This window comes from Bos taurus, chromosome 12, assembly GCF_002263795.3.
Source record: "Bos taurus isolate L1 Dominette 01449 registration number 42190680 breed Hereford chromosome 12, ARS-UCD2.0, whole genome shotgun sequence".
NCBI classification, from domain to species: Eukaryota; Metazoa; Chordata; class Mammalia; order Artiodactyla; family Bovidae; genus Bos; species Bos taurus.
The window spans coordinates 18,223,127-18,250,819 of NC_037339.1; the positions used below are offsets into that span (position 1 = coordinate 18,223,127).

General features: G+C 39.4%; 2 protein-coding genes across 16 annotated transcripts in view; one reads left to right on the top strand and one right to left on the bottom strand.

Moving 5' to 3' along the window:
* RB1 (RB transcriptional corepressor 1) overlaps positions 1 to 15,808 on the top strand; it is a 120,369-nt gene extending 104,561 nt beyond the window's left edge. Inside the window, 9 exon segments of one of the 3 annotated variants that reach the window (NM_001076907.1) lie at positions 908 to 1,053; positions 2,517 to 2,662; positions 3,291 to 3,395; positions 3,863 to 3,976; positions 4,074 to 4,237; positions 6,504 to 6,534; positions 9,138 to 9,280; positions 9,798 to 9,847; positions 13,273 to 15,808. In NM_001076907.1, the coding sequence (NP_001070375.1) occupies positions 908 to 1,053; positions 2,517 to 2,662; positions 3,291 to 3,395; positions 3,863 to 3,976; positions 4,074 to 4,237; positions 6,504 to 6,534; positions 9,138 to 9,280; positions 9,798 to 9,847; positions 13,273 to 13,346 (973 nt within the window). In that variant the 3' untranslated portion in view covers positions 13,347 to 15,808. 3 annotated transcript variants of the gene reach the window in all.
* Positions 15,809 to 18,549: 2,741 nt separating this feature from the next.
* RCBTB2 (RCC1 and BTB domain containing protein 2) overlaps positions 18,550 to 27,693 on the bottom strand; it is a 42,517-nt gene continuing 33,373 nt past the window's right edge. For 12 of the 13 annotated variants that reach the window (XM_010810700.4, XM_005213626.5, XM_005213623.5 and 9 more), the window contains 2 exons: positions 25,126 to 25,256; positions 18,550 to 19,808 (listed from right to left, as the gene is read on the bottom strand). In XM_010810700.4, coding sequence (XP_010809002.1) covers positions 19,668 to 19,808; positions 25,126 to 25,256 — 272 coding nt within the window. In that variant the 3' untranslated portion in view covers positions 18,550 to 19,667. The remainder of the gene's footprint in view (positions 19,809 to 25,125; positions 25,257 to 27,693) is intronic. The other variant, NM_001192991.1, reaches the window with a different exon arrangement.

The following is a 27,693-nucleotide window of genomic DNA, read 5'->3' on the forward strand; positions in this document are numbered from 1 at the left end:
GGTACAAATCCTACTTCCTGCTCAGAATTATTTCTCAGCTGTACTGAGTCACTAAGTCATGTCTGACTCTTTGCGACCCCATGGACTGTAGCCTGCCAGACTCCTCTGTCCATGGGGTTCTCCAGGCAAGAATACTGGAGTGGGTTGCCATGCCCTTCTCCAGGGTATCTTCCCAACCCAGGGGTAAAACCCAGGTCTCCCACACTGCAGGTGGATTTTTTTACTGTCTGATACTAAAACAGAAGGTAGACCTGGACTGTCCCCTGAAATAAAGGGCAACACAGAGCAGTGATAGGTCAGAAACTGAGAGTTCATATGTACTCATATCTCTGTCTCGATTTATGCCTTACATGTCTAGTATATGGGTGTAAACCTGCCTTGTTAATGTTACCTGAATATTAATTCATATAATTCTGTACTATATAATTTAGGAAGATGTATGTGTATGTAACTTCAGTCTTATGTAAATGAACCGTAGTTATCAGTGAAACATTTTTAAGAGAAGAATCAGAGAAATTGATATTTTAATATCAATGGCTTGTTCTTTTAAGCTGGAGTCATTTTTATTATCTCAATTTCACTTTAATTATTAAAATTGAACATATAAACATATATAGCTATTTTTTCAATAAGGCAGTGATTTCTAGGAAAGGCCGTTTATGAAAATAGGGTTAGAAATGATAACAACAAGCCTTTGATAACAAGCTTTTGATAACAAGCCTTAAGCTTTTCCTCTTAAGCTCTCTTTTCCAACTTGTATTTAAATAGGACTTTGGTGTAAAACAGTAGATTAAATAGACAAAATGTGTTTGGATGCATGTGTACAGCTGTGTGTGTTTGTGTATCTGTGAAAGAGAGAGATTCTGAGAAAACTTCACATGAAGACTTTTACTTTGAATATATCTAGGTATCTTTCTCCTGTAAGATCCCCAAAGAAAAAAGGGCCAACTCCACGTGTAAATTCTACTCCAAATTCAGAGGCACAAGCAACCTCAGCCTTCCAGACTCAGAAGCCATTGAAATCTACCTCCCTTTCACTCTTCTACAAAAAAGGTTAGTAGATGATTACTTTCATGAGCGTGGACTCTGGAACGAGGCTGATTGGATTCAAATCTTGGCTCTTCGGCTTACTAGGTATGACTTTGGGCAAGTCACTTTAAAAGCTCTATGCCTCAGTTTCCTCATCCATAAGATGGAAATAATAATAACCTACCTTATTTGGGTTTTGAGATAATTAAATGAATGAATACTCCCAATGCTCCCAAGAGTGTCTAGCACATAGTAAGCACTCAAAAAGTGTCAGATGTTGTTATTCTTGCTGCTTACTGTTACGCTTTCAAATTTATGCTTGGAAATATTTGCCCCTAACATTACTTCTTCTGTTGAGGTGTGTAAGTTGAGATTATACAATGGGCTGTGGCCTAATGCAGATGCCTTTCCTGGTGACCAGGTTGTACAGCATTTTCTGATTGTGTGTGTGACGGGGTGGGGAGGTCATTTGGGTGTCTGTGCATGTACACACAAGGGCACACCCACTTGAAACTCTTAGAAGAAAAGTAGAAGGCCAGATTCCTCTGTGATAAATCTTATTTCTGACTTGAATAAAGTGAATATACTGAGCTTTATAGGCATGTTATAAGTCCTTAAATTAGAGCAGTGGTTCCAAAGTGTGGTCCCCAACCAGCAGAATCCACCTCACTTGATAAGTTGCAGAAAGGAGAATTTTTGTTTGAGCCCCAGTGCTAGAACTACTCAGTCAGAGACTCTAGTAGGATGAGGAAAAAATCCTTGTTTTAACAAGTCCGCAGTGCAAGTCTGAGGTAAGCCAAAGTTGAAGACCAGTGGGATAAATTATTAACTAAAAAATTCTGATTACTTTATGCAAGTCTTTGACAGGTGCATTTAAACCAGATGGAGGAAAATTCAATTTTGTGGATTACTTTTCTCCAACCTGTGTGCCAGTAGCATTTTTAGATAAACTCGCTCAATATGTTTAATATCACAGTCATATTACCACTTAAGTAATCTACAAGTCTAGCATTTTTATAGAAAAATACACTATTTGTTTTTTGTTTTCAGGATTGAAAAAATTAAGGGAGTTTGGAAATTCTCTTATTTTTAAAAATAATTACTCTCTTGAATATTGATAGAATATTCAACATCTGTAATGCATGATTACCAGTGAAACTGAAACAAACTGTATTTGGGTTGTCTAATTTCACAATATCTTAGGATCTTTCTTCCTCTAATTTTCACCTCTGCCTCAACTTTATGCTATAATAATTCAGCAAAATAATTATTTTTGCTGAATAGTATTTTCAGCAAAGTATTGTTTTGCCTTCTATGTATGTAGGACAATCCTAAGACTAGAAATCATAAGGAAAATAGTGGGAGAAATGAAGTTAATGTTAAATGCTATTTAACAGCATTTCGTTATAACAGTATAATATTTTGAAAATATCTACCTGTGATACAAAATTAAGAGTAAATATGATTAATTCCCCTTATTTTTCCAGTGTATCGACTAGCATATCTTCGACTGAACACCCTGTGTGCACGCCTTCTGTCTGACCACCCAGAACTAGAGCATATCATCTGGACCCTTTTCCAGCACACACTGCAAAATGAGTATGAACTCATGAGAGACAGGCATTTGGACCAGGTAAGGAAATTACGCACTTCTCTTCTCCTGCTTACTTGTTAGCTATGTACTGATTTCTTAAGAAAAGTTTGGATTCAAATGAGAAGCTACATCAATTTAGTTAACATATATTTGCTTACTGGCTACCCTTTATATTTTTGCTGTATTTTTTACAAATGAGAACTTTAGAGTTTGAGAATATTTCAGTATTTACTTATTTAATGACATGAAAGTTCTTGTTGCAGAAACCACTGAAGAAACTTTATCATAGGCGTTTTCTGTGTTGTTGTAAACTAGAATTCATTTAGTGTGGAAAAAGCATGAGACATAAGAATAGTTGATCTAAAACAGTGCCAAATGAACTCAGGATAGGAAAAGATAATTCTGTAGGAGATTAAATTTCCTTTTTTTTTTTTAACTAAAAGATAGCAGTGTGTTTTAGAGCACAGTTCAGTTCAGTCGCTCAGTCGTATCTGACTCTTTGCGACCCCATGGACTGCAGCACGCCAGGCCTCCCTGTCCATCACCAACTCCCACAGTTCACTCAAACTCATCATATCCATTGAGTCAGTGATGCCATCCAACCATCTCGTTCTCTGAGCACAACCGTGTAACAAAACCCTGTTTTTGTATCACATTTATTTACTAGATTATGATGTGTTCTATGTATGGCATATGCAAAGTGAAGAATATAGACCTTAAATTCAAAATCATTGTCACAGCATACAAAGATCTTCCTCATGCTGTTCAGGAGGTAGGTAATTTTCCATGATAAGAATTTTCAAAATATATCCATAATATGGATAACTTTAGTCATTAATTGTACCATATGTTCTGACTGATTTGTATAAATTTACATATCTACTTTTTATTTTCATATTATTAATTATTTGTAGTTAAAATGTAATTGGGAGGCTAACAATTTAATATTCAAATTCATATTATAAAATAAATAGGGAACACTGTATTGTGCCAGTAAGCAGAACATTTGTAATAAACTTTTATATATATATATATAAAACACATACAGTATATATGTTTGACTTTTCACTTCCAGTAGAATAGCTATAACCCAAGCCTAAAATGGCTTCTTTAGATTGTTTTTTCCTATAAAATAATGTCTTTTTACTGTTAAAAAGTATCATGAACTATTAAAATAGAAACTCTAAAGAGATAAATTCCCAAATTCATTTAACAAGTATTTTTGCTCTTCTTCCTCAGACATTCAAACGTGTTTTGATTAGAGAAGAGGAGTATGATTCCATTATCGTATTCTATAATTCGGTCTTCATGCAGAGACTGAAAACAAATATTTTGCAGTACGCTTCCACCAGGGTATGTTGAAGGCGTCCTTTATTTGGGCAAATCTGCTTATAAAGCAGTGGATCTCACTAAAGTGTTAAGTAACCTCCTGCTTTTGTTTTTGCTGTAGCCCCCTACCTTGTCACCGATTCCTCACATTCCTCGAAGTCCTTACAAGTTTTCTAGTTCACCTTTACGGATTCCTGGGGGGAACATCTATATATCACCCCTAAATAATCCATATAAAATTTCAGAAGGTCTGCCGACACCAACAAAAATGACTCCAAGATCAAGGTTTGTGTTTTCTTTTTAGGAAAGCGGTAAAGAATGAGAGGGTTTGTTTTTTTTTAATCCAAGCATAAAACCATAAAGCTTTCTTCATTTACTACAAGCTAGTCCCTAATTTCCTAATTTATAGTAAGTGATATGATAAAAAATAAAAATCGGGGGTTTTGGGGGTGAGATCATCTGTTTACTTAGATGAGTTTGCAAATTTAGTCATCAACTTTCCTGGCTTCTTGGGTCTTTTGTAAACAATCTGAGTACTAATTTGATCCTAAGTTTCAGATCACTCTCGGAGTTTTTTAAGTAGCTACCCTGCTAAACAAAGTAGATTCGTTTTGTTAAGAATTTTTATTCTAGAATTTATTGAATGTCCTGTGAACTCTTTCTGTGCATCTGTTCATCTTGCTTATGAAAATGTAGATGACTGAATAAATGTAGATGATGGTAAATGAAGTCTTTAGAAGCCCATCCCTACTTCTGCCCGCGGCCTCCTTGTATTACCTTGGCAGGTCTCTGCTTCAGAAGGCTGCTGTGGCTCAGGTAAATGATGAGTGTGAAGCTGTTTTAAATTCTTAGATGAAAGGCTCTGTGCACCTACAAATCATTATGTTATCTTCTGCAGTCAACACTGGGTGCTCTCTGGCTTTGAGGTACTTCAGCTGACTTATTATGTGCTATCATGGGCTATTTGAAACGGACTTTATTTGAATAGTGGAGGCAGATTAATTAGTAAAGTTAATGTAGTCTCATCTCAGAAATTGTTAGCCCATATAGTTGCACTTAATGGGCAAGAAAAAGACAAGGAGAAGGGGATATAGTAATCCTATGAAAACATAAGTGTAGTGTGTTTACTTATATAAGCAATGCACACTCATAAAAATTTCAAACTGTACAGTAAAAGAAAAAGTAGAAAATAACTGGCAAATGATATCAATGCTCTCGTGTGCCCCTGTGTTATTTTCTATATATTTGGTGTTTTTATGGTTGAGTATCTATGTACTAATATCTACAATTTACATTCTAAGCTGCTGAGGTGCACACCATGTCTAATTTATACATTGCTACAGGAAAATGTATACGTAGGTAAATTTTTAATGATGATAATTAACCCATATTATGCTGATAATGATAGCTCCTTGCTGATCTTAGTTAATTCACTTCTGGGTTGGAATTGTTTAGCAAAAAAGTCACATTCTGAAAATCCTGATCAGCTATTAAGAGAGCATCTTAACACTCTCCGTATTCACCATATTTTGGTAAATCATATAGAACTATGGCTACTTATCAAAGAATTGGAGAACAATAAAATCCATATATCTATTGATTCCATGTGCATATGATCAAATCTTTGTCATATCAGGCTAATGTTGTTCTTCAGCTTTATTATCAAGTGCATAAATTATATGATTCAAACAGGGACAAACTAAAAGAGATTTCTGATTCGAGGATATGTGTTAAATGTTGCTTTAGTTGCTAAGTCATGTCTGACTGTTTTGTGACTCCGTGGACTGTAGCTCACCAGGCTCCTCTGTCCATGGGATTTCCCAGACAAGTATACTATAGTGGATTGCCCTTTCCTTCTCCAGAAGATCTTCCCAACCCAGGGATCGAACCCGCGTCTCCTGCACTGGCAGACGGATTCTTGGTCACTGAGACGCCTGGGAAGCCCACATGTTAAATAGCCTTTACCATATATCAGTGTAGGTCCTAAACAGAACTCAGGTTATCACTTATACAGTTTTACAAATACAACTTGAATTTTTTTTTAATTGTATTTTAATTTTTAAACTTTACACAATTGTATTAGTTTCACCAAACATCAAAATGAATCCATCACAGGCACACATGTGCTCCCCACCCTGAACCCTCCTCCCTCCTCCCTCCCCACACCATCCCTCTGGGTCGTACAACTTGAATTTTTAATGAGAAAATGTGAAATGAATTTGAATTGTTTCCTTACTCATTGATTTATGAAGAATTAAGTATGAGTAAACTTAAAATTTTCTTTTACCCTCTTTCCTTGTGAGCAATGGCAAAATATATTCTTGTAGACATGCAGTTCTTACTTTAAAAATCTAAGGAACGAGCTTATTGTGTAACTAGACTAGCACTACCAAAATTAGCCTTTAGTGAGTATAATTCGTCAGTGGTTCTAGGGGTAGAAGAAACCTTTGATTTGGTCTTCCTGTGAGTTCAGAATAACTTGTGTACGTTCATCTCTGCATAGCTGTATATGATTTGCATTACTAATTTGTATTTTATATTAACTTGACAGAATCTTAGTATCAATCGGTGAATCATTTGGGGTGAGTATTTTTTCTGTGAATTACTATAGCATGATACCATAATTAAAAAAGAATTTGAAATTTTCTGTAATTGAATTTATAAATGCTACTATTCAAGTACCTTATTCAAGCATGTTGCATAAAATTTAGAAGATATATATCAGATTTATTTTCAAATTGGGTCTAATTTTAAATCATATTCATAATTGGTGTATTTCAAAACTGCTTTCTAAACATCTTTGAGCTTATATGTGTGTATACATTAATGTATATACATACAAATATATATGTGCATTATACAGTCTCAAAGGAATGTTTTAGAAAACAGCTTTGAATTTCACTAATTGGGAGTATGATTTAAAATATTCCAAAATGTAGTCACCGCGCCCACTTGTCACCAGCCCGTGCCTACTGGTCTCTTTCTGTACATATATACACTTTTGCTTTTCCTTCTTCTCCAACTTCTAGGATATTCTTCCCTGGTAAATTGATTAGGAATTGGTTACATGCCCCAGTGTAAGTGACAGGCTATGTGGTGGTCTTTGTTGCAGTGGAATCCAGGGGGAAGTTAAGCTTGGAAATGGTTATTCTAGTCTGGGAGCCCACTACTTTAGCTGGCCTTTCCTTACGGTCACTAATTCACAGTCCATATTCAGTGAGCATACTGAATGTTTCACCCCACCACTCCCACCTATGTTTGTTATTTATTGCTGTGTAACAAACCACCCCCAGACTTAGGCACTTAAACCTTTTTTAATCTCATTCCTTGTGGGTCATTGAGCAGGCCTGGCTCAGCGGGTCCAGGGTCTGTCTGTATGAGGCTGCAGTCAGCATGTCAGCTGGATCTGCAGTTATCTCCAGGTTCACCTGGAGGACCACCTTTCTCACTTAGACTCACTCGTATGGTTGTTGGCTGATCCTTGATGGCTGTTGGCTCAAGCCAACATCAGTTCCTTGACACCCGGGTTTCTCCCTCGAGTGGCTTCTCACAACAGAGAGGAGGGGAGGGGAAGAGGGAGATAAGCAAAATTGAAGTCAGTCTTTTTGTCATATTGGAAGTGACTTGCCATCACTTTTGCTGCATTATTTTGTCAGAAGCAGGACAACACTATGTCCAGCCCCACATTCAAGGAGACAATTATTGAAGGCCATTCTAGCCTCTGCCTACACACTGCCCCTCCAATGAAATAACTAGAGAGAGATACATGTTGTATACTATGAGACCAAATATTAACATGTGTGTTACAAAATAGTAAATGAGATGACATTTAGCTAAACACAGGCTACAGCTGTCAGGCTTCACAAAGGCGATGTGGACCACATAAATAGGATTGGATCCAGATTAAGTATAGAGTGGAAAGAAAGAAAGTGAAGTCGCTCAGTTGTGTCTGACTTGGGATTTTCCAGGCAAGAGTACTGGAGTGGGTTGCCATTTCCTTCTCCAGGCGATCTTCGTGACCCAGGGATCAAACCCAGGTCTCCTGCATTGTAGGCAGATGCTTTACCATCTGAGCCACCAGGGAAGTCAAGTATAGAGTAGTGGTCTTCAAACTGTTTTGCTTGCCATAAACTCTGAAAGAGCTGAAAGAATGTTATACATACTTCCATATTTTAAAGCTGATAACTGGAAATCCATTTAATAGGTGTACAGAATTTCATTTCTATCATATTATACATGCTCTCTAAATATATTTTCCATCAAAATCTGGTTTTGCATTTAATTTTTAGAAACTTAGTTCATTTAATTTTTGGTAAATTAGCTAATGAAAATTAGCTTTGCATAATTAGCAAAGCTAATCCTCAGTGTCAAATCAGATTTAACTTCTATTGGAAAGTCTGATTTCATGCTAGAATCCAAATAAGCATGTTAATACACATCACTGAGATAATCACCTCAGTCTCGTTCTGAAATAGATAAGACACAGTTTTTCCATGTGTTTGTCCTTTGGATAAAATAAGGTATTGTGCCCTCTTCAGCATTTTTTACCAAAGTTTTCTTTACTGTGAAAGGATTCTTCCTCAGGAGATATATAAATCAAATTATCTCTAATAGTACTTGGAAGGACTCAAATACTTTGATTTTTTCAGATATTTAATATTTTATTTTAAACCTTTAAGAGTTAGGAGTATCAACAAATACTACATCAGTGATGATTTCAAATTTATAAGCTGTGTGACTTGTCAGCATGATATTCATAAAGTGAGTCCAAAATTATTCTTCACTAGACACCTCTTATTGAATTCTTGTAACATTTGCTCCGGTTATGCTGTGCTTAAAAAAAAAAAAAAGGTTCCAGAAAGCTCTTCCAGCTTTGCATGCTTCTGAGAAATAGCCCTGGTTTTGTGCTTGAGTAAGTTCTGAAAATGAGGAACCAGGACTTTTGAAGTAGTAGTCAGAGTTGTTGGGAAGACACAGGAGGGTGTGAGAAGAGCGGGTATTTATTGGGACAGAGTTAGGTGCGGTTAGTCTGATTTTAACATTTTTCGTATCTCCCGTTTGGTCCAAAAAAGCAGGAAGTTAAATGCAGATATTACCTTTGCCTGATTTTTGACCCACCTCAAACCTACAATTTGGGGTTGCTAACTACAAAATGATCTAAAATAAAGAATTCCATAATTTGTAGACTTCAGAGAAGTTCCAGAAAATAAATCAAATGGTATGTAACAGCGACCGCGTGCTCAAAAGAAGTGCTGAAGGAAGCAACCCTCCTAAACCACTGAAAAAACTGCGCTTTGACATCGAAGGATCCGATGAAGCAGATGGAAGGTAGGGACAGTGCTAGCACGTGTCTCAGGAGCTGAGCTGGTCGTCGGGAGAACCCAGAGTGGCCGCTCTGCTCCTGGCTTCTGCCAGTCTCTCTCATGCCAATAATATTTTGGAAATTATGAGGCTCGCTCAAAATAAAAGATGTGACTGCATCCCAAAGTTAAAAAAGCACCACGTAAATCTACTGAAATTCATTGAAAATATCAGATGTTTACAAATCTAATCAGGCTTTACAATGCCATGGATAGAATTTTGTTAGTTTTGATTAACATTAGATTTTAAAATGCTCACTCTTGAAAAACGCTACCCTACTTTATAAGAACCACGGATAAAATATCTAGGCTCATAAATTTATGACATTTGTATTTTAGATGTTTGATTTATAATCCTTTGACAATAAAAGCTATTTACTAAAGTAAGAGCATAAATAGTCATTGAAAATGCCACAGTTTTTGGAAATTTGAGTTTTTCATTTATACATATACATATGAAATATTTTGAATTTTTAAATCTGCAGTAAACATCTCCCAGGGGAATCCAAATTTCAACAGAAACTGGCAGAAATGAGTAAGTACTTATTTGAGTAAGTAAATAAATGAACAATTGTTTACATTGCAAAAAGCCTTTTCATTATAAGGATAAATTGATAGAATAGCAGACTTTTATGCATTTAAAATATAATTCAGTCAACAATATGTTATTTACAAGTATCTGTGGATTAAATGTATGATGCAAAGTTCAGGTCATCTTCATCCATCCGAACATCTACTGTGCAGCAGGAAGACCAAGAAGTGAAACCACATCTTCATTACGGATGGCTGTGGCTGGAAAATATTTTGGGATAGCAGAACTATAATGAGGAACTCTCTGAGTGCTGGATATAGGGAGAGTGTTAGAAACTTAGCATATATAAATACCATCACCCTTACTTAAAGAATAATCTTTTATTCTGCTATTACCGAATTTTCCTAATTTGCAAGTTTTAGAACTGGATTTCAAACAAAAGTTTTCCATTACTAGAAATCAGAATTTTGATAAAGAATACTAAATCATTTTCCAAGTTAGACTGATGTCAGTTTGGAATGTTAGTTCAGTTCAGTCACTCAGTCGTGTCTGACTCTTTGTGACCCCATGGACTGCAGCACATCAGGCTTCCCTGTCCAGCACCAACTCCCGAAGCTTGCTCAAACTCATGTCCATCAAGTCGGTGATGCCATCCAACCATCTCATCCTCTGTCGTCCCCTTCTCCTCCCACCTTCAATCTTTCCCAGCATCAGGGTCTTTCCCAGTGAATCAGTTCTTCACATCAGGTGGCCAAAGTATTGCAGTTTCAGCTTCAGCATCCATCCTTCCAGTGAATATTCAGGACTGATTTCCTTTAGGATGGACTGGTTGGACCTCCTTGCAGTCCAAGGGACTCTCAATAGTCTTCTCCAACACTACAGTTCAAAAGCATAAATTCTTTGGCACTCAGCTTTCTTTATGGTCCAACTCTCACATCCATACGTGACTACTGGAAAAACCATAGCTTTGACTAGACGAACCTTTGTTGGCAAAGTAATGTCTCTGCTTTTGAATATGCTATCTAGATTGGTCATCACTTTTCTTCCAAGGAGCAAGTGTCTTTTAATTTCATGGCTGCAGCCACCATCTGCAGTGATTTTGGAGCCCCAAAAAATAAAGTCTGTCACTGTTTCCATTGGAATGTTAAGGCAAATGGAATTCTCTCCTAAACTAATCAGAGATTGTGAAAGATTAACCCTAGTAGAGTCAGATGGACAGCACATTAAGAACAAGGTCAGGGGACTGCCCTGGTGGTCCCGTGATTGAGAAGGCACCTTCCAGTGCAGGGGGTGTGGAAGCTAAGACCCCACATGCCTCACAGCCAAAAAACCAAAATGTAAAACAGAAACAATAACAAAATCAATAAAGACTTTTAAAATTGGTCCACATTAAAAAAAAGTAAATAAAGGAAAAAGATCAGTGTGCATAAATTGTTTGTTGTTGTTTAGTTGCCAAGTCATGTCTGACTCTTTGAGCCTACTAGGCTCCTCTGTCCATGGAATTCTCCAGGCAGGAATCCTGGAGTGGGTTGCCATTTCCTCCTCCAGGGAATCTTCCCAACCAAGGGATCGAACCCGGGTCTCCTGCATTGGCAGATGGGTTCTTGACTACTGAGCCACCAGGGAAGCACAGACTGTTATTGGACTGTCTTAGAGAGGTAGGCACGTAATGTCACCAGGAAAAGGTGACATTTCCTGATAATCTGGTGCCAGATCCATTAACAGGAAATAGAAACAGGGCTTGGAAAGAAGACAAATATTCAAGAGATAATAAGAATTAAAACTGTCATCCTTAGGTCATAAGACGTTTCGATAAGAACAATACCAATTAAAATGTGACTTTTTAAAAAGAAGCTTTCTCTCAGTACATCTCTGTGTATACTAACATTGAGATACAAAGTTTTTAAAATTACTTTTGATTTTAAACCATTTTTCTATGTATATTATTTGAAGATACTATTGAAACTAAATGTAACAAAAGTTTAAGTTCTTTGCTTATAAATTAATCTTTTTGGATTTTACATCAATTAATATACTACTGTTTTTGTAGCTTTTCTTCCCCAGTGCATGAAAACAGACATGAAGCTTATAACCAAAATCAGGCCTTAAAAATATGTGGAAGCCTTTTGGAGCCCACAAATATGCATTTTAAAAGGAGTAGAAAGATGTAAAAATATGTGTATTTTCCTAGAGAGGAGCTCAGTTGCTGTAGTCAGTCCATTTCACACTGACACGCTTAGCAGTGACTGTGAATTCCCTCTGCCAGACTGAAGTCCAGGGCCTTCGTACAGCTAGACACTGGAGGAGAAGTGGCAGGAGTTTTAATCCATAAGGGTAAGGAATTCTCCAGGTCGCTCCTCAGCTTTCCTCAAAAACAGGCCATCACACAGTGCTGGACTGCTCAGAGTGGAAGGACCAGAAGAGGAGACTGAGTCACTCTTTCTGTTCTTTACCAAGTGTGAATGTTCTTTGTGCTTATTTATAAAGAACTCTTGCCCACCTCTAAAATCAAGTTAAGAATTTTGAAATAATTTAAAAGAAGCTTTCTGTTTTTGTCTATGTTGTAATTAATAATGTATTTTAAAATGTCCACGTCCAAATTAAATGAGCTGTAAGCTGGACTTCCCTGGTGTTCTGGCCGTTGAGAGTCTGCCTGCCAGTGCAGGGGACATAAGTGTGATCCCTGGTCTGAGAAGATCCCACATGGTGAGGAGCAAGGAAGCCCGTGCCCCGCAACTGCTGAGCCCGTGCTCTAGAGACCGCGCACCGCAACTAGCAGCCCAGGCACCTAGAGCCTGTACACGGGGGCCACCGCGGTGAGAAGCCTGCGCGCTGCAGCTAGAGTAGTCCCTGCTCACCGCAGCTGCAGAAAGCCCTCGCAGCAATAGACCCAGTGCAGCCAAATTAATTAAATTAAAAAAAATAAATCAGCTGCGAGCTGATGTGTTTGCAGTACTTGCGTGCATCTCCAAACACAAGGGAATTCTGAACTTCATGAAGAATAACACTCACTCCAGCAGATTCTGGACCAGCCCAGGATTCTGCTTTGCTTAGATGCCAGACTTAACCACATCACCTCTAGAGCAGTGGTCTACAAAGTTGGGCACACTTGAGTGTGTGTAAGATCACCTTGTGGAGATACATAAGACAATATTAGAATGCTTATTTATCTTTATCTCATTGATTTTTAATGCTTGGGGTATATGTTTTATAATTTATACACATATACATAAATACATACATACTTTAATGGTACATATTTTGGGAGAAAGCTGGCTGATAGGGGTATATGATTTTAAAAATTGGAAAGCACAGCTTGTGAGGTTCTGGGCTCCATCAGTTTGGTGTGAGCATAACAAATAGAGTAGCCCTTTGCCAACTTACCCCACACCATCAGTGCTGTTCACATTTCTTCATCCTTTTTTTAGCATCTACTCGAACACGAATGCAAAAGCAGAAAATGAATGAGAGCGTGGATACCTCAAACAGGGAAGAAAAGTGAGGACCCCACGACCTTGGTGGGCACCCTACACACGTCCGGCTTGTCTTTGTCTCCTACAGATCTGATTGTAGGGCTCTCCCAGGTTCTGTTTACAGCCACAGTTAGTGAAGAAGATAATACATATCTCTTTGTGGATAGCACAGTTGAGTATTTGTGCAGGGGATTCCTAAGCCACTGGCAACATTGTACTCACTAGAACATGCATTGTTTTTGTACAAGATTGAAAATCTTGTGTCTGTCGATCAAATCTTATGTCGATCCTGCCATTGAAAAAGCTGTACCAGATGTTTCTATTTCCAAAGTACCGTAAGGCCCCTATGTACAAACCTTCAAGATGTGAACTTTCAAAGATGTGAACAATTGAACCCAGCGAGGAACCAGAACTTGTGCCGTCAATATCAGGCATGAAGTTGCAGCTTGCCTTCCGTCTCCTGTTGCTGACGACCCTTCAGCTCTGCCGTCTCCCTCCTCCTGTCCCTTCGCCATCAGTAACTCTTCTTGCTGTTCACTCAGTGCCAGCCTGTGTGCCAGCTGTTGTACTGTACTACTGTAGTTTTCAAGGTACTGTACTGTAAGACTGAAAATGTTTTATTTTTATGTGTTTTTTTAATGTATTATTTGTGTGAAAAGTATTATAAGCCTACTATAGTACAGTACTATATAGCCAATGTGTTTGTTGGGTACCTAGGCTAACTTTGTTGGACTTATGAACAAATTGGACTTAAGAACGTGCTCTTGGAATGGAACTCGTTGATACGTAGGGGTCTTACTTAATAATTGTTCTGCTTTACAAATGGTGGCAGGATCCCCCAGGAGTGAGTCTCACAACCTGTGCCTATCCGAGTACTTTGTCTTCTCTTGTGGCACGTATGTGATGTTTGCTGTTATTTTTATTAATTTATATTTATTTTTTTAATTTAACATGAATACCCTTAGAAAATGCGTCTTGTCTTCCAAATGCAATTTGGCTGACTGCCCCCATTCACCCAAATGACCCTGAACTCTTGCGCTAAAACAGATGCTAGAAACTTAGGAGAAAATGATTTTTTTACACATTAGAGTTTAGTTTACTAATGGAAACTAAATGGGTGTACTGTGTGTTTGTTTTATAAATTTTAGTTTTAAAATGCAAACAGAAAACAAAAGTATAAACCTGAGATACTGTCATACTACTGATATAGGTTTCATACCTCAGGACTTGTAAGAGTTTATTGATCCTTTTCTTTATCCAACTCATGCTTTAAAAATAAAGAGTTATTAATAGTACTTTTGGTTTTTATACCATTCAGATCACTGAATTCATTAAGTACCTGTCTAGTACTTGGAAAATAAAGTGTTCAACTAGAGCTTTGCTGTCGAGGATCCGGATCCAGTACATCCCAAGGACACTTTCTGATGTTTCTGGGTCCCAAAGAATCAAGATACAAAGTAAATTTACTCTACAAACAGACTGTTAACTATAGGAGCTTTTTTTTTTTTAGTTTTTTTTCTTAGAGTTTCCTAATTGCATCTCACCAGCGATTGTCCTCTCCTTTGGGAAGAGGGCTTTTTTTTCCGGAATGGTACATGTCTCCCACCTAATTGCATCTCACCAGTGATTGTCCTCTCCTGGGAAGAGGGCTTTTTTTCCGGAATGGTACATGTCTCCCACCTAATTGCATCTCACCAGAGATTGTCCTCTCCTGGGAAGAGGGCTTTTTTTCCGGAATGGTCCATGTCTCCCATGTATCTTTGGAACTAGCAGTTGTCTTCGTTTTAACTTCAGCATGGTCTTACACTGGCACCTTCAAAGCCACATTATTTCTAGGCCACAGTGCGGGTGATGAAAGGTCTTTGGGTTAGGCATTAATGTTTCTCTCTCTGATTTTGTGCAGAAGCTTCAAATTAAAATAGCTACAGTAGAAAAAGAGGCGCTTTCCCCCTCCCCCTGACACCTAAAGGTGTAATTTAAACTATCTTGTGTGATTAACTTATTTAGAGATGGTATAATTTAAAATAGGTGGTATTTAAGGTAGCATCTACTAGCTTTTAGAAAATTACTTTGTTTAAACTGAGAGTTCTTTTTAAAAAGAAATCTGGTCTTATTTGTTAGAAAGCAAAATTTTATTTTGTGCTCAATTAAGTTGCAATTTTATTTTTTGACAGTTATCTTGGTAACACAGGCACTAGAAAGCTTTATCTCACTTCCTCATTCATTTTTGCATGAATATCATACAAATCAGTTAGCTTTTAGGTCAAGGGCTTACCACATTACTGGGTCTTTTGCTAATAACTTCATGTTAGAATTGGTGTCAGAATTTAAGGAACTTCAGAGATCGTGTATTGAGATTTCTTACATAAGACTTCAGATACTGCTTTATTGCTTTTTGTATTGGTTAAAACTGTACATTTGAAATTGCTACATTACTATTTTCTACAATTAACAATAGTCTGTCTATTTTTCAATAAATTAGTTAAGAGTCTCAGTGGTCCAGTGTGGTCTTTGTATTAAGTGCAGTAACAGTCTCTTCTGTATCTAAATTCTCTCCTAGTAGCTCGTCCATTCTTAGCATTTGATGGGCTTTGTATGCTGATGAATCCCAAATTTATTTCTCCAGCCCTGACCTCTTCATAGAAGTCAGAGTTCTCACCGCCAAAAGAACTCAATTCCTACCCCACCCAGCTTCTCAAAATGTAAACCAAAATCAAACAAACAAGAACACCTTGTTTCTACCCTGGTTTTTCCCCATTTTACTAAACACATACTTGCTCAAGATAAAAACTTGTCTTCTGATAGCTCATGTCTGGACCACTCTTAGAGACTTCTAACTGGTCTCTGCCTCCCTCCTCACCTTTCTACTCCTTAAAGAGTGAAAGTGATCCTTTTAAAGTGAGAAAATACTAGCAAATGAAGCAACTGACAAAAACTCATGTCAAAAAATATACAAGCAACTCCTGCAGCTCAATTCCAGAAAAATAAATGACCCAATCAAAAAATGGGCCAAAGAACTAAACAGACATTTCTCTAAAGAAGACATACAGATGGCTAACAAACACATGAAAAGATGCTCAACATCACTCATTATCACAGAAATGCAAATTAAACCACAATGACATACCATTTCATGCCAGTCAGAATGGCTGCGATCCAAAAGTCTCCAAGCAATAAATGCTGGAGAGGGTGTGGAGAAAAGGGAACCCTCTTACACTGTTGGTGGGAATGCAAACTAGTACAGCCACTATGGAGAACAGTGTGGAGATTCCTTAAAAAACTGGAAATAGAACTGCCTTATGACCCAGCAATCCCACTGCTGGGCATACACACCGAGGAAACCAGAAGGGAAAGAGACACGTGTACCCCAATGTTCATCGCAGCACTGTTTATAATAGCTAGGACATGGAAGCAACCTAGATGTCCACCAGCAGATGAATGGATAAGAAAGCTGTGGTACATATACACAATGGAGTATTACTCTGCCATTAAAAACAATACATTTGAATCAGTTCTAATGAGGTGGATGAAACTGGAGCCGATTTATACAGAGTGAAGTAAGCCAGAAAGAAAAACACCAATACAGTATACTAACGCATATATATGGAATTTAGAAAGATGGTAACGATAACCCTGTATGCGAGACAGCAAAAGAGACACAGATGTATAGAACAGTCTTTTTGACTCTGGGAGAGGGCGAGGGTGGGATGATTTGGGAGAATGGCATTGAAACCTGTATAATATCATGTGTGAAATGAATTGCCAGTCCAGGTTTGATGCAGGATACAGGATGCTTGGGGCTGGTGCACTGGGATGACCCAGAGGGGTGGTACGGGGAGGGAGGTGGGAGGGGGTTCAGGATGGGGAACACATGTACACCCGTGGCGGATTCATGTTGATGTATGGCAAAACCAATACAATATTGTAATTAGCCTCCAGTTAAAATAAATTTAAATTAAAAAAATAAAGTGTAAATGGACTGGCTGCGCTCCTCTCCTAGGGGCACTCACAATGGGGGTCACTGCCTCCTCCTCATGCCCACTCTGCTTGCCCACACTGGCCTTTTTGTCTTGTGATGCCAAGCCCGTCCCTGCCGTGGGCTTTCACATTTGCTCTTCCTTCTGTCCATGAGTGATCTTCCCCCACAATTTTGTTTAGCTTGTTTCTTATCTTTCAGGGCTCTCAGCTCAGAGGTTTTCCTTGACATCCAAGCTAAAAATCCTTCCTCTGTACTGTGCCACTCTCCTTTGAAAGTGTAACAGCATCACCACCATCAGGAATGACCTTACTCAGCTTGCCTATTGCTTGTTTACCCATCCTGGGATCAACCTGACTGGTCTTACCCGCTACTGTAGTTCTAGCATCCAGAAGTCCACATGTGGGGGGCGGAGGGTGGTGGCACAGAAGGTATGTTTTCCAAGTATATGGAAACAAATCATAGTCTCTCCCTCTCTGGAGGAAATCTAGCTAGAACTCCATCCACCCCTTCTTACTAACATGTACTCTGGCAGAGTGGTGACCCACTATGGAGCCTCATGAAGGGTAATCTATTTTTCATCCCTAAATAAACTTACCTTTTTTTCTCTCTGGGTGGTCCCATGTTTCCATGAAATGAGTTCATAAAAGAAAAAGGCCCTGAGGAACTTAGAAGACTGTCCAAAAAGGGCAAGGAAGAGGAAGAGAAGGTTCGGGAAGACATTGTAAAACATAAAGGCTTTTGGTCAGTGACAGCAAGCATAGCAGGGTAAGGAGAAGTCGGAAGTGAGTGAAGCCTGTGGACATCTGACTGTGAGAACTGAAGCTGACTGGTAACACCCAAGCCTCGATGTTTCTTTGCTGGAGAGAACAGTAAACCTACCAGAACATTCAGACACATGGGGTGAGGCTGTTTTAAAATAACCCATACTGTATAGTTCCAAAAATGGGATTCTGCCTTAATTAGAGACACCCGGACTCCTTGGCCTCTACCAGACCAGGTCTGCGAAAACATAAATAAAAACAAATAAGGATTCGAGTGACCTCACCAGTAAAGACCATTCACTCGTAGGTAAGTGGATGAATAGTAATTAACCTGTTTAGAAGTCATCTATGTTTTAGGGTAGGCTTTGCTATGATGCCTTATCTGAGTGACTCCTTTAAAAAATTAGCTTATGTGAAACAATCTTGTGTGTATCTAAGAGACATAAGGCTGGTAGAATCTTGCTGCTTCTGATGAATTAAAAAACGCACGCATTTGTTCTGTTACCTACAAATGAGCACTTTATTATCAAACAGTTCAGCATCAGAACAAGGTTTCTAACTCCAAAAGAGGTTTCTTCACATGGTATCATGTTGTGAAATACACGTTAGGAGCCTGACACTGCAGCCTACATCCTGTTTCAGTTTCTCATTCGCAGTTGGGTAACTTGGTCTAAAAAGTATAAATTTACCTTGTTCTTGCTAGTGCTGCCCATGAAATGTAAGTATTAGTTCCTTTTTGGCTGCTACTTTTATAATCACACTGTGCCAAGTTAAAAGACCTGTTTTGTGGTGACATAAAAGTCAACTACAAGAGAAAACCATTTTTACTTACAGAGGCAAATCTCTTAACACAAAAGTAAAAGGACATTATGCAATTACGTAAGGCAAATGAGCCCAGGAATCACACTCACTCAAAGATAGTATTTCATACTCAATAATTTCATATGAGAAATTAAGGACTCAGAGTAAAACACAGAATTACAATTAGCCCTTGGGTCTTCAACAATTTAATTGCCAAGGCCTTTTGTGAATTCTAATTAACGCTCTAAATTAGCCACTATTCCTCAGAAAAATGTACCATAAAAATAGGAACCTCAGTTGTTTTAAATCTGTTTTGCCTGAGTTATTCCTTCATCCAGTGTCCCATAAATAAAACGCTGTTCGGGCATGATTAAACTTGATAATAAGCTGAGTGCCTACTATACGCAAGGCAGCGCGCTGGATGCTGAAAGTGCCAGTGCCAGCGTTCCTGGTCACGCTTGTCCGTGTGGCACCAGCCTGTTGAATATGGAAATTTGGCCAGAATAGCATACACTTAGAGCCCTGTACCAAAAGTCTCCAACTTAAGTGACTCGTAAGAGGAAATGGTAAATATAGTAAGACATTTCAATTTTTTCCCCTTGAGCTTAGTCCCATCTGAACAGAGCACTTAATGCCTTCTCTTGTAGACTGGATTTCAGAAGGTGGGGAAGACTCACCACCATCCCCTTGTTTTGACAGAACATTTTCAGCCCAAATGTAGCTCATCATCAACACTATTAAGGAGAAGTTATTCTCTGGCTGTTGCACGGAGAGTGGAAACACTAGAAATTCTTTCCTGCAGGTGAGGGTCAGTTTTTAAAGGCTCCAACTCTGCTTGCTTTGCTGATAAAGTTCTTCAAGAGATCATGGTCCATTTCTGCGAAGCCCGAAGTCTGTGTTACTACAGTCAAATGGTTTATGCAAAACCGGAAGCAGAATTCTTCCAAGTCCTAGGGACGACAACAGAAACGTTTTAGCAAATTCGCATATCCTGACGCAATGCAACACAGCACAAAAATTCCTAAAACACACAGGTGAGGAAAGAGGATTTGATGGCCAACAGAGAAATGCTGGGACAGCAGTACCTAAAGAACAGCTATAAAACTCTACAGCTGGTAAGAGTCTATGCTTGGAAAAATGTAAGTAACAGGAAAGCATTCAAATTCATCCACAGTAACCAATGCAAAAAATGAGACTTTTTCTTCCCAGAGATAGGCACCAGTGTGCACTGTTCATTCCTCTTTCACTATTTATTCAGAGTACAACACTCTTTTTTGTTTGTGTAATATTTCTTTATTGTGTGAATGCATAGAGTAAATTGATTAAGAGATTTTATGTTGAGCCCAACACTCCTCTTTTATATTCTTCTGGGGCTTAAATAGTTCTACCTGTAAAGAATTTGTGAGGAAAGCGTATGCCATGAAAGAGTCATCTGGGGAACTGCTGCTCTGAAGTCATGAACAGACCACTGCTCTTTCTCCTTCACAAGAAGACAAGGCTGGGATGGTTAGGTGTCATCGGATCACACAGAGCTTCAGTGGTCTGAAGTGGGAAAGTGCTTGGAAGAAATCACAACTTTCTGCTGAGAGAAACTCCACAGATTGGTGATTTCTGGCTTACTGTAATGTACGCTAGGCCAAAAAAAAAAACACAAAATAGTCCCATAGTGATTCCCTTGATTAGATCTGCAAACTTGAGACTCAGAAATCAGGTGGCTGGACACACTTCCGGCCCCAGAGAACTGAGAGCGAAAGGCAGGCCAGCCTGGAGACGCTGATGGCCTCGGGCCCAGGCTGCACGGCCCGCCACGTCTCCTTCACATCTGTGCTCCGCTCTGCTTGGTGAGACCTCCCTTCCTTCCTTCAGATTTAAACCTTCAGATTTCATCTCAGTCTGGCCTCCTCCCACTGCCCTTCCCTAACTTACTTTTTTATATCACTATCACCACCTAACAACGCATATTATATTAGTTTATCTATTGCCTCACCACCAGAAAGTGCCATGAGAGCAGAGACTTTGGTCTGTTTTGTTCACTTCTTGGACCCTCAAGTGCCTAGAACGGTGTCAGACATTTAATGGGCACTCAGTGGATATCTGCTGAGCCAGTGCATAAACACTGCTGATTTTAAAATATGGAGACAATAGAGAATTGTGGTAGAACGTGTGCTTTTGAAATTGGTCCAATCTGGATTGCATTTCACCTTTAAAATTATTATTAATAGCTTACTAAGAATTTAATCTCTCAGATTCAAGCTCCCTCACTTGTAAATTAGAATAATAATAATACCTATATTCTTAATGGGTTCTTTTGAGAATTAAGCACGATATGAACTGTGCTTCGAACAATCCCTGGCTTGTATTAATGTATTAAGTATAGTCAAGCATGAGGAATAATTTGCTGAAAATGTCCATTTCTTTTTTTGTCCATTTCTTGCTTACTAGAGTCAGCAAGTAAGAATACTAGTCACATCAAATGCACTGTTCTTTATAAAAACTTTTATGTGACATATGCACTGAGTCAATTTTATTTGTGGTCTGTCGTACTAATTTAGGGCACAACAGTTAGTCAGTCTACCTCTAAAGGCAAAGTTGGACGTTCATTAAACAAACATTTAGCGAGCACCTACTATGTGTCGGGCACTATCCTACGCACTAGGGGTCTGGCAGAACAAAGTCCTTGCCATTCCTCAAGGAGCTTGCTTTCTAGAAAACAAAGGGCTGGATGGTAAGCATTCAAATAATTCACATAAATAGGAAACGTGAAGAAGTCTTGCAAATTAAGCCTAGTTCAGAGGGAAGCAGTATGTGCCTGCCATCTCATGATTTGACGCAGTCCAGAAGAGTCCAGTATTATCGCCGTGACTGTAACAAACTCTTGAAACCAAGCACATAGCTACTATTTGGCCATGAAGCATTCTGCATGTTGTAAGTGCCCAGTGTATTATTACCTTGATGAAAGACAAATATTTACTATGCTTTTAAATGTCCATGCTTCAAGGCAGGGAAGTTTTTGGTTTTTTTTTTTTAATGTTAAGTGAAAAAAATCTAGTATTTAGAGATATACACATAACCTAGGGGAAAAATCAGAAGGAGCTGTATGAAATGTTTGTGTCCTCTGGTTGATGAGGCATTTCCTTCCTCATACTTTTTGTATTTTCTGAATTTTCTTTAATAAGCATATTATTACTTATATAAGCAGAAAAGAAGTTATAAGCTTTTTTCTGCTCACTGCTAAAATGTCCCTGTTCTTTGACAAAGGAAAGGATATCCTTAAGGAAATCGACTCCAAGGAGTCTGGCCTGTTTCCTCAAGATTTAACTCTAAGACAAGTTTTATTTATTATCAAAACAATACATGGTCACTATAGAAAATTCAGGAAAAACTAGCAAATATAACAAAATGAAAATCATCTACAATCCCACCAATTCAAAGATAACCACTGACTATATTTTTCAGTCTTTTATTCTATGTAGATAATAAATTTTGGTCTTTTTCAATTTAGCTATTTATACTTAAAATTTTAAAATATTTTTATTCAACAAATATACTTATTAAAAAACAGGACCATAGTTTTTCAGTCAGTGATATATCTTGAATGGTATTAACATTGTTGTTGTTCAGTTCAGTTCAGTCCCTCAGTCGTGTCTGACTCTGCGACCCCAAGGACTGCAGCACGCCAGGCCTCCCTGTCCATTACCAACTCCCGGAGTTCACTCAGACTCATGTCCATTGAGTCGGTAATGCCATCCAACTGTCTCATCCTCTGTTGTCCCCTACTCCTCCTGCCTTCAATCTTTCCCAGCATCAGGGTCTTTTCAAATGAGTCAGCTCTTTGCATCAGGTGGCTAAAGTATTGGAGTTTCAGCTTCAACAGCAGTCCTTCCAATGAACACCCAGGACTGATCTCCTTTAGGATGGACTGGTTGAATCTCCCTGCAGTCCAAGGGACTCAAGAGTCTTCTCCAACACCACAGTTCAAAAGCATCAATTCTTTGGCGCTCAGCTTTCTTTATAGTCCAACTCTCACATCTGTACACGACTACTGGGAAAATCATAGCCTTGACTAGACAGATCTTTGTTGGCAAAGTAATATCTCTGCTTTTCAATATGCTATCTAGGTTGGTCATAACTTTTCTTCCAAGGAGTAAGCGTCTTTTAATTTCATGGCTGCAATCACCATCTGCAGTGATTTTGGAGCCCCCCAAAATAAAGTCTGCCACTGTTTCCACTGTTTCTCCATCTATTTGCCATGAAGTGATGGGACCAGATGCCATGATCTCAGTTTTATGAATGTTGAGCTTTAAGCCAACTTTTTCACTCTCCTCTTCACTTTCATCAAGAGGCTCTTTAGTTCTTCACTTTCTGCCATAAGGGTAGTGTCATCTGCATATCTGAGGTTGTTGTTCAGTTGCTAAGTTGTGTCCAACTCTTTGTGACCCCAAAGACTATACCATTTTTTAAACAATTTTCTCCTACCTTTATGCTGTGTTTATGGTGTTGGAGAAGGCTCTTTTGGACTGCAAGGAGATCAATCCTAAAGGAAATCAGTCCTGAATATTCATTGGAAGGACTGATGCTGAAGCTGAAGCTCCAACCCTTTGGCCACCTGATGCGAAGACTTGACTTATTGGAAAAGACCCTGATGCTGGGAAAGATTGAAGGCAGGAGGAGAAGGGGATGACAGAGGATGAGATGGTTGGATGGCAACCCCGACTTGATGGACATGAGTTTGAGTAACTCTGGGAGTTGGTGATGAACAGGGAGGCCTGGCATGCTGCAGTCCATGGGGTTGCAAAGAGTCAGAAACAACTGAGCAACTGAACTGAGAACTGATATATTTATGCTGAATTTTTTAAATTTTTTAAAATTATAAACAACACTGCAGGAAATGTCTTTGAAGCTAAATCTTTGAATCCATGATTACTTAAGATAACTTTCTACAAGTGAATTCCTTAAAGAATTAAATTTTTAAAGCTTTTATTACATATTATACCAAACCGTCCCAACTGATTACACTAATTTGCATTGTCCTCAGCAATTTAGGAGAATACCCATTATCCTGAGCCTGTACTATTTCTAAAAATAGATTTCCCTATTGACAACTGAAAAATTATACTTTATTTTCATTCTTAGTTTTCATTTGTTCATAAATCCATTTGGTCCATTTTTTTCCATCAAACTGCTCATATTATCATTTAAAGAATTATACATTAACTATGGCAGAAAGTGAAGAGGAACTAAAAAGCCTCTTGATGAAAGTGAAAGAGGAGAGTGAAAAAGTTGGCTTAAAGTTCAACATTCAAAAACTAAGATCATGGCATCTGGTCCCATCACTTCTTGGGAAATAGATGGGGAAACAGTGGAAATAGTGTCAGACTTTACTTTTTTGGGCTCCAAAATCACTGCAGATGGTGATTGCAGCCATGAAATTAAAAGATGCTTACTTCTTGGAAGGAAAGTTATGACCAACCTAGATAGCATATTCAAAAGCAGAGATATTACTTTGCCAACAAAGGTCCATCTAGTCAAGGCTATGTTTTTTCCAGTGGTCATGTATGGGTGTGAGAGTTGGACCGTGAAGAAAACAGCACCGAAGAATTGATGCTTTTGAACTGTGGTGTTGGAGAAGACTCTTGCGAGGCCCTTGGACTACAAGGAGATCCAATCCGTCCATCCTAAAGGAGATCAGTCCTGGGTGTTCATTGGAAGGACTGATGTTGAAGCTGAAACTCCAATAGTTTGGCCACCTGATGCAAAGAGTTGAGTCACTGGAAAAGACCCTGATGCTGGGAGGGACTGGGGGCAGGAGGAGAAGGGGACGAGAGAGGATGAGATGGCTGGATGACATCACCAACTTGATGCACATGATCTGGGTGAACTCCAGGAGTTGGTGATGGACAGGGAGGCCTGGGGTGCTGCGATTCATGGGGTCGCAGAGTCGGACATGACTGAGTGACTGAACTGAACTGATGGTAAACTTGCTTCACTGTTAAAGATATTTTTTCCAGTGTCATTTACTTTCTATTTGTGTGTGTGTGTGTGTGTGTGTGTAAACATTTTAATTTTTTGAGATCAGATCTATCAATCCTTTCCTTCATGGTTTCTGCCCTTGAGGTCCATCCTAACTTTATATAAAAATTCCCTTATATATTTTTTCTTTTAGTACTTTATTTAAATTAGATCTTTAAGCAGACTTTCAGTGCAAGGCGTGAAGTAGATAGCTGTTTCTTCCAGAAGGTGAGCTTGTTGAAAGGATGCTTTTCTTACCTGAGCTTCATACTTCACAGCAGCCGACAGCAGCGCGATGGCATTCTCCTCGCAGATTCCTTGCTTGATAGTTTGTTGGCAGAGTTTTTTCAAACGATTTTCTCTATAAAATGTAGCCAAATCAAGCAATCCTGGTAGAAAGAGATGTTTATTAGGGGAGTGATCTCAAGTATCCTGATTTAAACTCACTCAACCATCAGAGATTATTTTAAATACTGTGTTGGCCAGAACTTTCTGTTCAGATTTGTCTGTAACATTGTATGGAAAACCCCAAACGAACTTTTTGGCCAACCCAATATAATCCTCAGCGAAGGGGTGTGGGAATTGAAGCTTAGGCTGACTTACACACTCTGAGTGTGTGGCTCAATCTAAGAACACAGCTGCACTGAGCAAATGCAACACACAAATGAGTAGCTGTGGGGAAAGAAGCAGCAGGTGAAAACGGCTTGGGTCTTCTCCTCTGGTCATCCCTCCCCCTGAAGCATCAGCACCTTCTCCAGCAGCATTCACACGTGCTGTGAGAGCACCCAGCTTCTTCAAACACTTGCTCAGGTTTTCTTTTCCTTCAGAAGTTACTCTTCAGTCTTGTGGCTGGACCATTTTTCCTGACTTCTGAGTACTCGATTGCCCCAGAGTTCAATATTCAGACTCTTATTTTACCTATTTCCCTAAATGATCTCCAGCCTCACAGTTTTAATACTATCTGGTAAAAACCTGATGATTCTTGTTATATTATCTGTCATCTACTTTCAAATAATACAACATAGAATGATTTAGATGTTTAACTGCTGGAGAAGGAAATGGCAACCCACTCCAGTATTCTTGCCTGAAATCCCATGGACAGAGGAGCCTGGAGGACCACAGTCCACAGGGTCGCCAAGAGTTGTACACAACTGAGTGACTGAACATGCACACAAGGGATACTATGAAAAGCACTCTAATCAAGAATGGTCAGTCAGGGGATTTCCCTGGTGATCCAGTGCCTAAGGCTCCAAGCTTCGACTGCAGGGGGCAAGGGTCCAATTCCAAGTCAGGGAACTAAGATCCAACATGCTGCGCAATGCAGCCAAAAAAAAAAAAGAATGGTCAGTCAGTTAGTATTTGAAAGACCCTTGTCAAATGGCTTCAATTATGGTTATTTAAGTCTCCATTTGAGGATTTGTTAATTAGCATAAAGTATGTCACTGGTGAAGTGAGCAGCACTCGAGTTATGTCACTCAGCTAGAGATACTGTGAGAGTCCCCTCCACCCCTGCATGAATGGGACCCACGCCATGGGCTCAGCATCCTACACCCTGAGAAGAATGGAACACTTGCTAGGTCCAATTCAGTCCTGGTTGCCACCTGATCAAAAGCCAGCTGAATCCTGACTCGACTGTTGTCATGCTTACTTCAAGATAACCTTTTCATGGAAGGTACTGCATAGAGGGCCCAAAGGACACAGAGCCAGGATTTCTTCAACCGTACAGTAAGTTTTACACAATGTGGTATATTTTAGTTGGAAACTTGCTTTCATTGTAACATGACAAATATTATCATAGAAGAAAGGCCTATGGCCCACTGGGGAAAACAAACTGAAATCTTTTGAAATCTTGAGAGCTGCGAATGACCTGATTGTTTCTAGTCAGTTCTCAACAACTCTCAGATTCACATCGACAGCTCCCCACACCCCAGGCACCAGACTCACATATGTGTGTGCTCACAGGTACTGGCTGGATCTGCCGCTCAGGAGGGCCCAGCTCTGCACCTGCTCCAGGCAGCCCCTCTCCACAGTGGCCAGTGAGCCACGTGCCCGCTCCTAGACCACACTTCGTGCACCCGGGACTCTGGCAAAGTGTGAAAGTGCTAGCCGCTCAGTCATGTCCGACTCTGCGCTCCTGTGGACTACAGCCCGCCAGGCTCCTCTGTCCATGGAATTCTTCAGGCAAGAACACTAGAGTGAGTAGCCATTTCCTGCTCCAGTGGATCTTCCTGACCCAGGGATCAAACCCGGGTCTCCTGCATTGCAAGTGGATTCTTTACCATCTGAGCCCCCAGGGACCCTGGGACTCCCTGCCTAATCAGCCCTGAGGCCACACACGCAAGTGTTTCCTCCCCTTGACCCTGTCACCAAGGTACAGAACCCCAGTCCCAAGGGGTGGCCAGGGCGGGATGGACGGAGCGTGGAGATGCAGGCTGGGTGCCCGCACACCTCTTATGGTGCAGGAGGTAGCTGGTGGTGGGTAAACAAAGACGGCAGATCCCAAGCTGGAGGCCAGGGGCCTGACTTCCTGTGCAGTGGTGTCCTAGCATAGAACTCCAAGAGACCTACCACTCTAAATTCCAGATGAAATGCCACCCTGGCCTCTCAGTTCTTAATGAAGATGTATTTTTCAAGGTATGAGGATTTAACACATTTTATCTGATGCTTTTAGCTTGACACATAACTTAAAATTTTTAGATATGTGGTATGTAGGCCTCCTTTAGACTCTTGCCCAGGGGCCTATAGAAAACCTGCCACACAGATGTCTAAAAGGCAGCTCAAACTCCTTTGATTTTTCAAACTCCAGAGCAAAACCTGGTGCTCTCC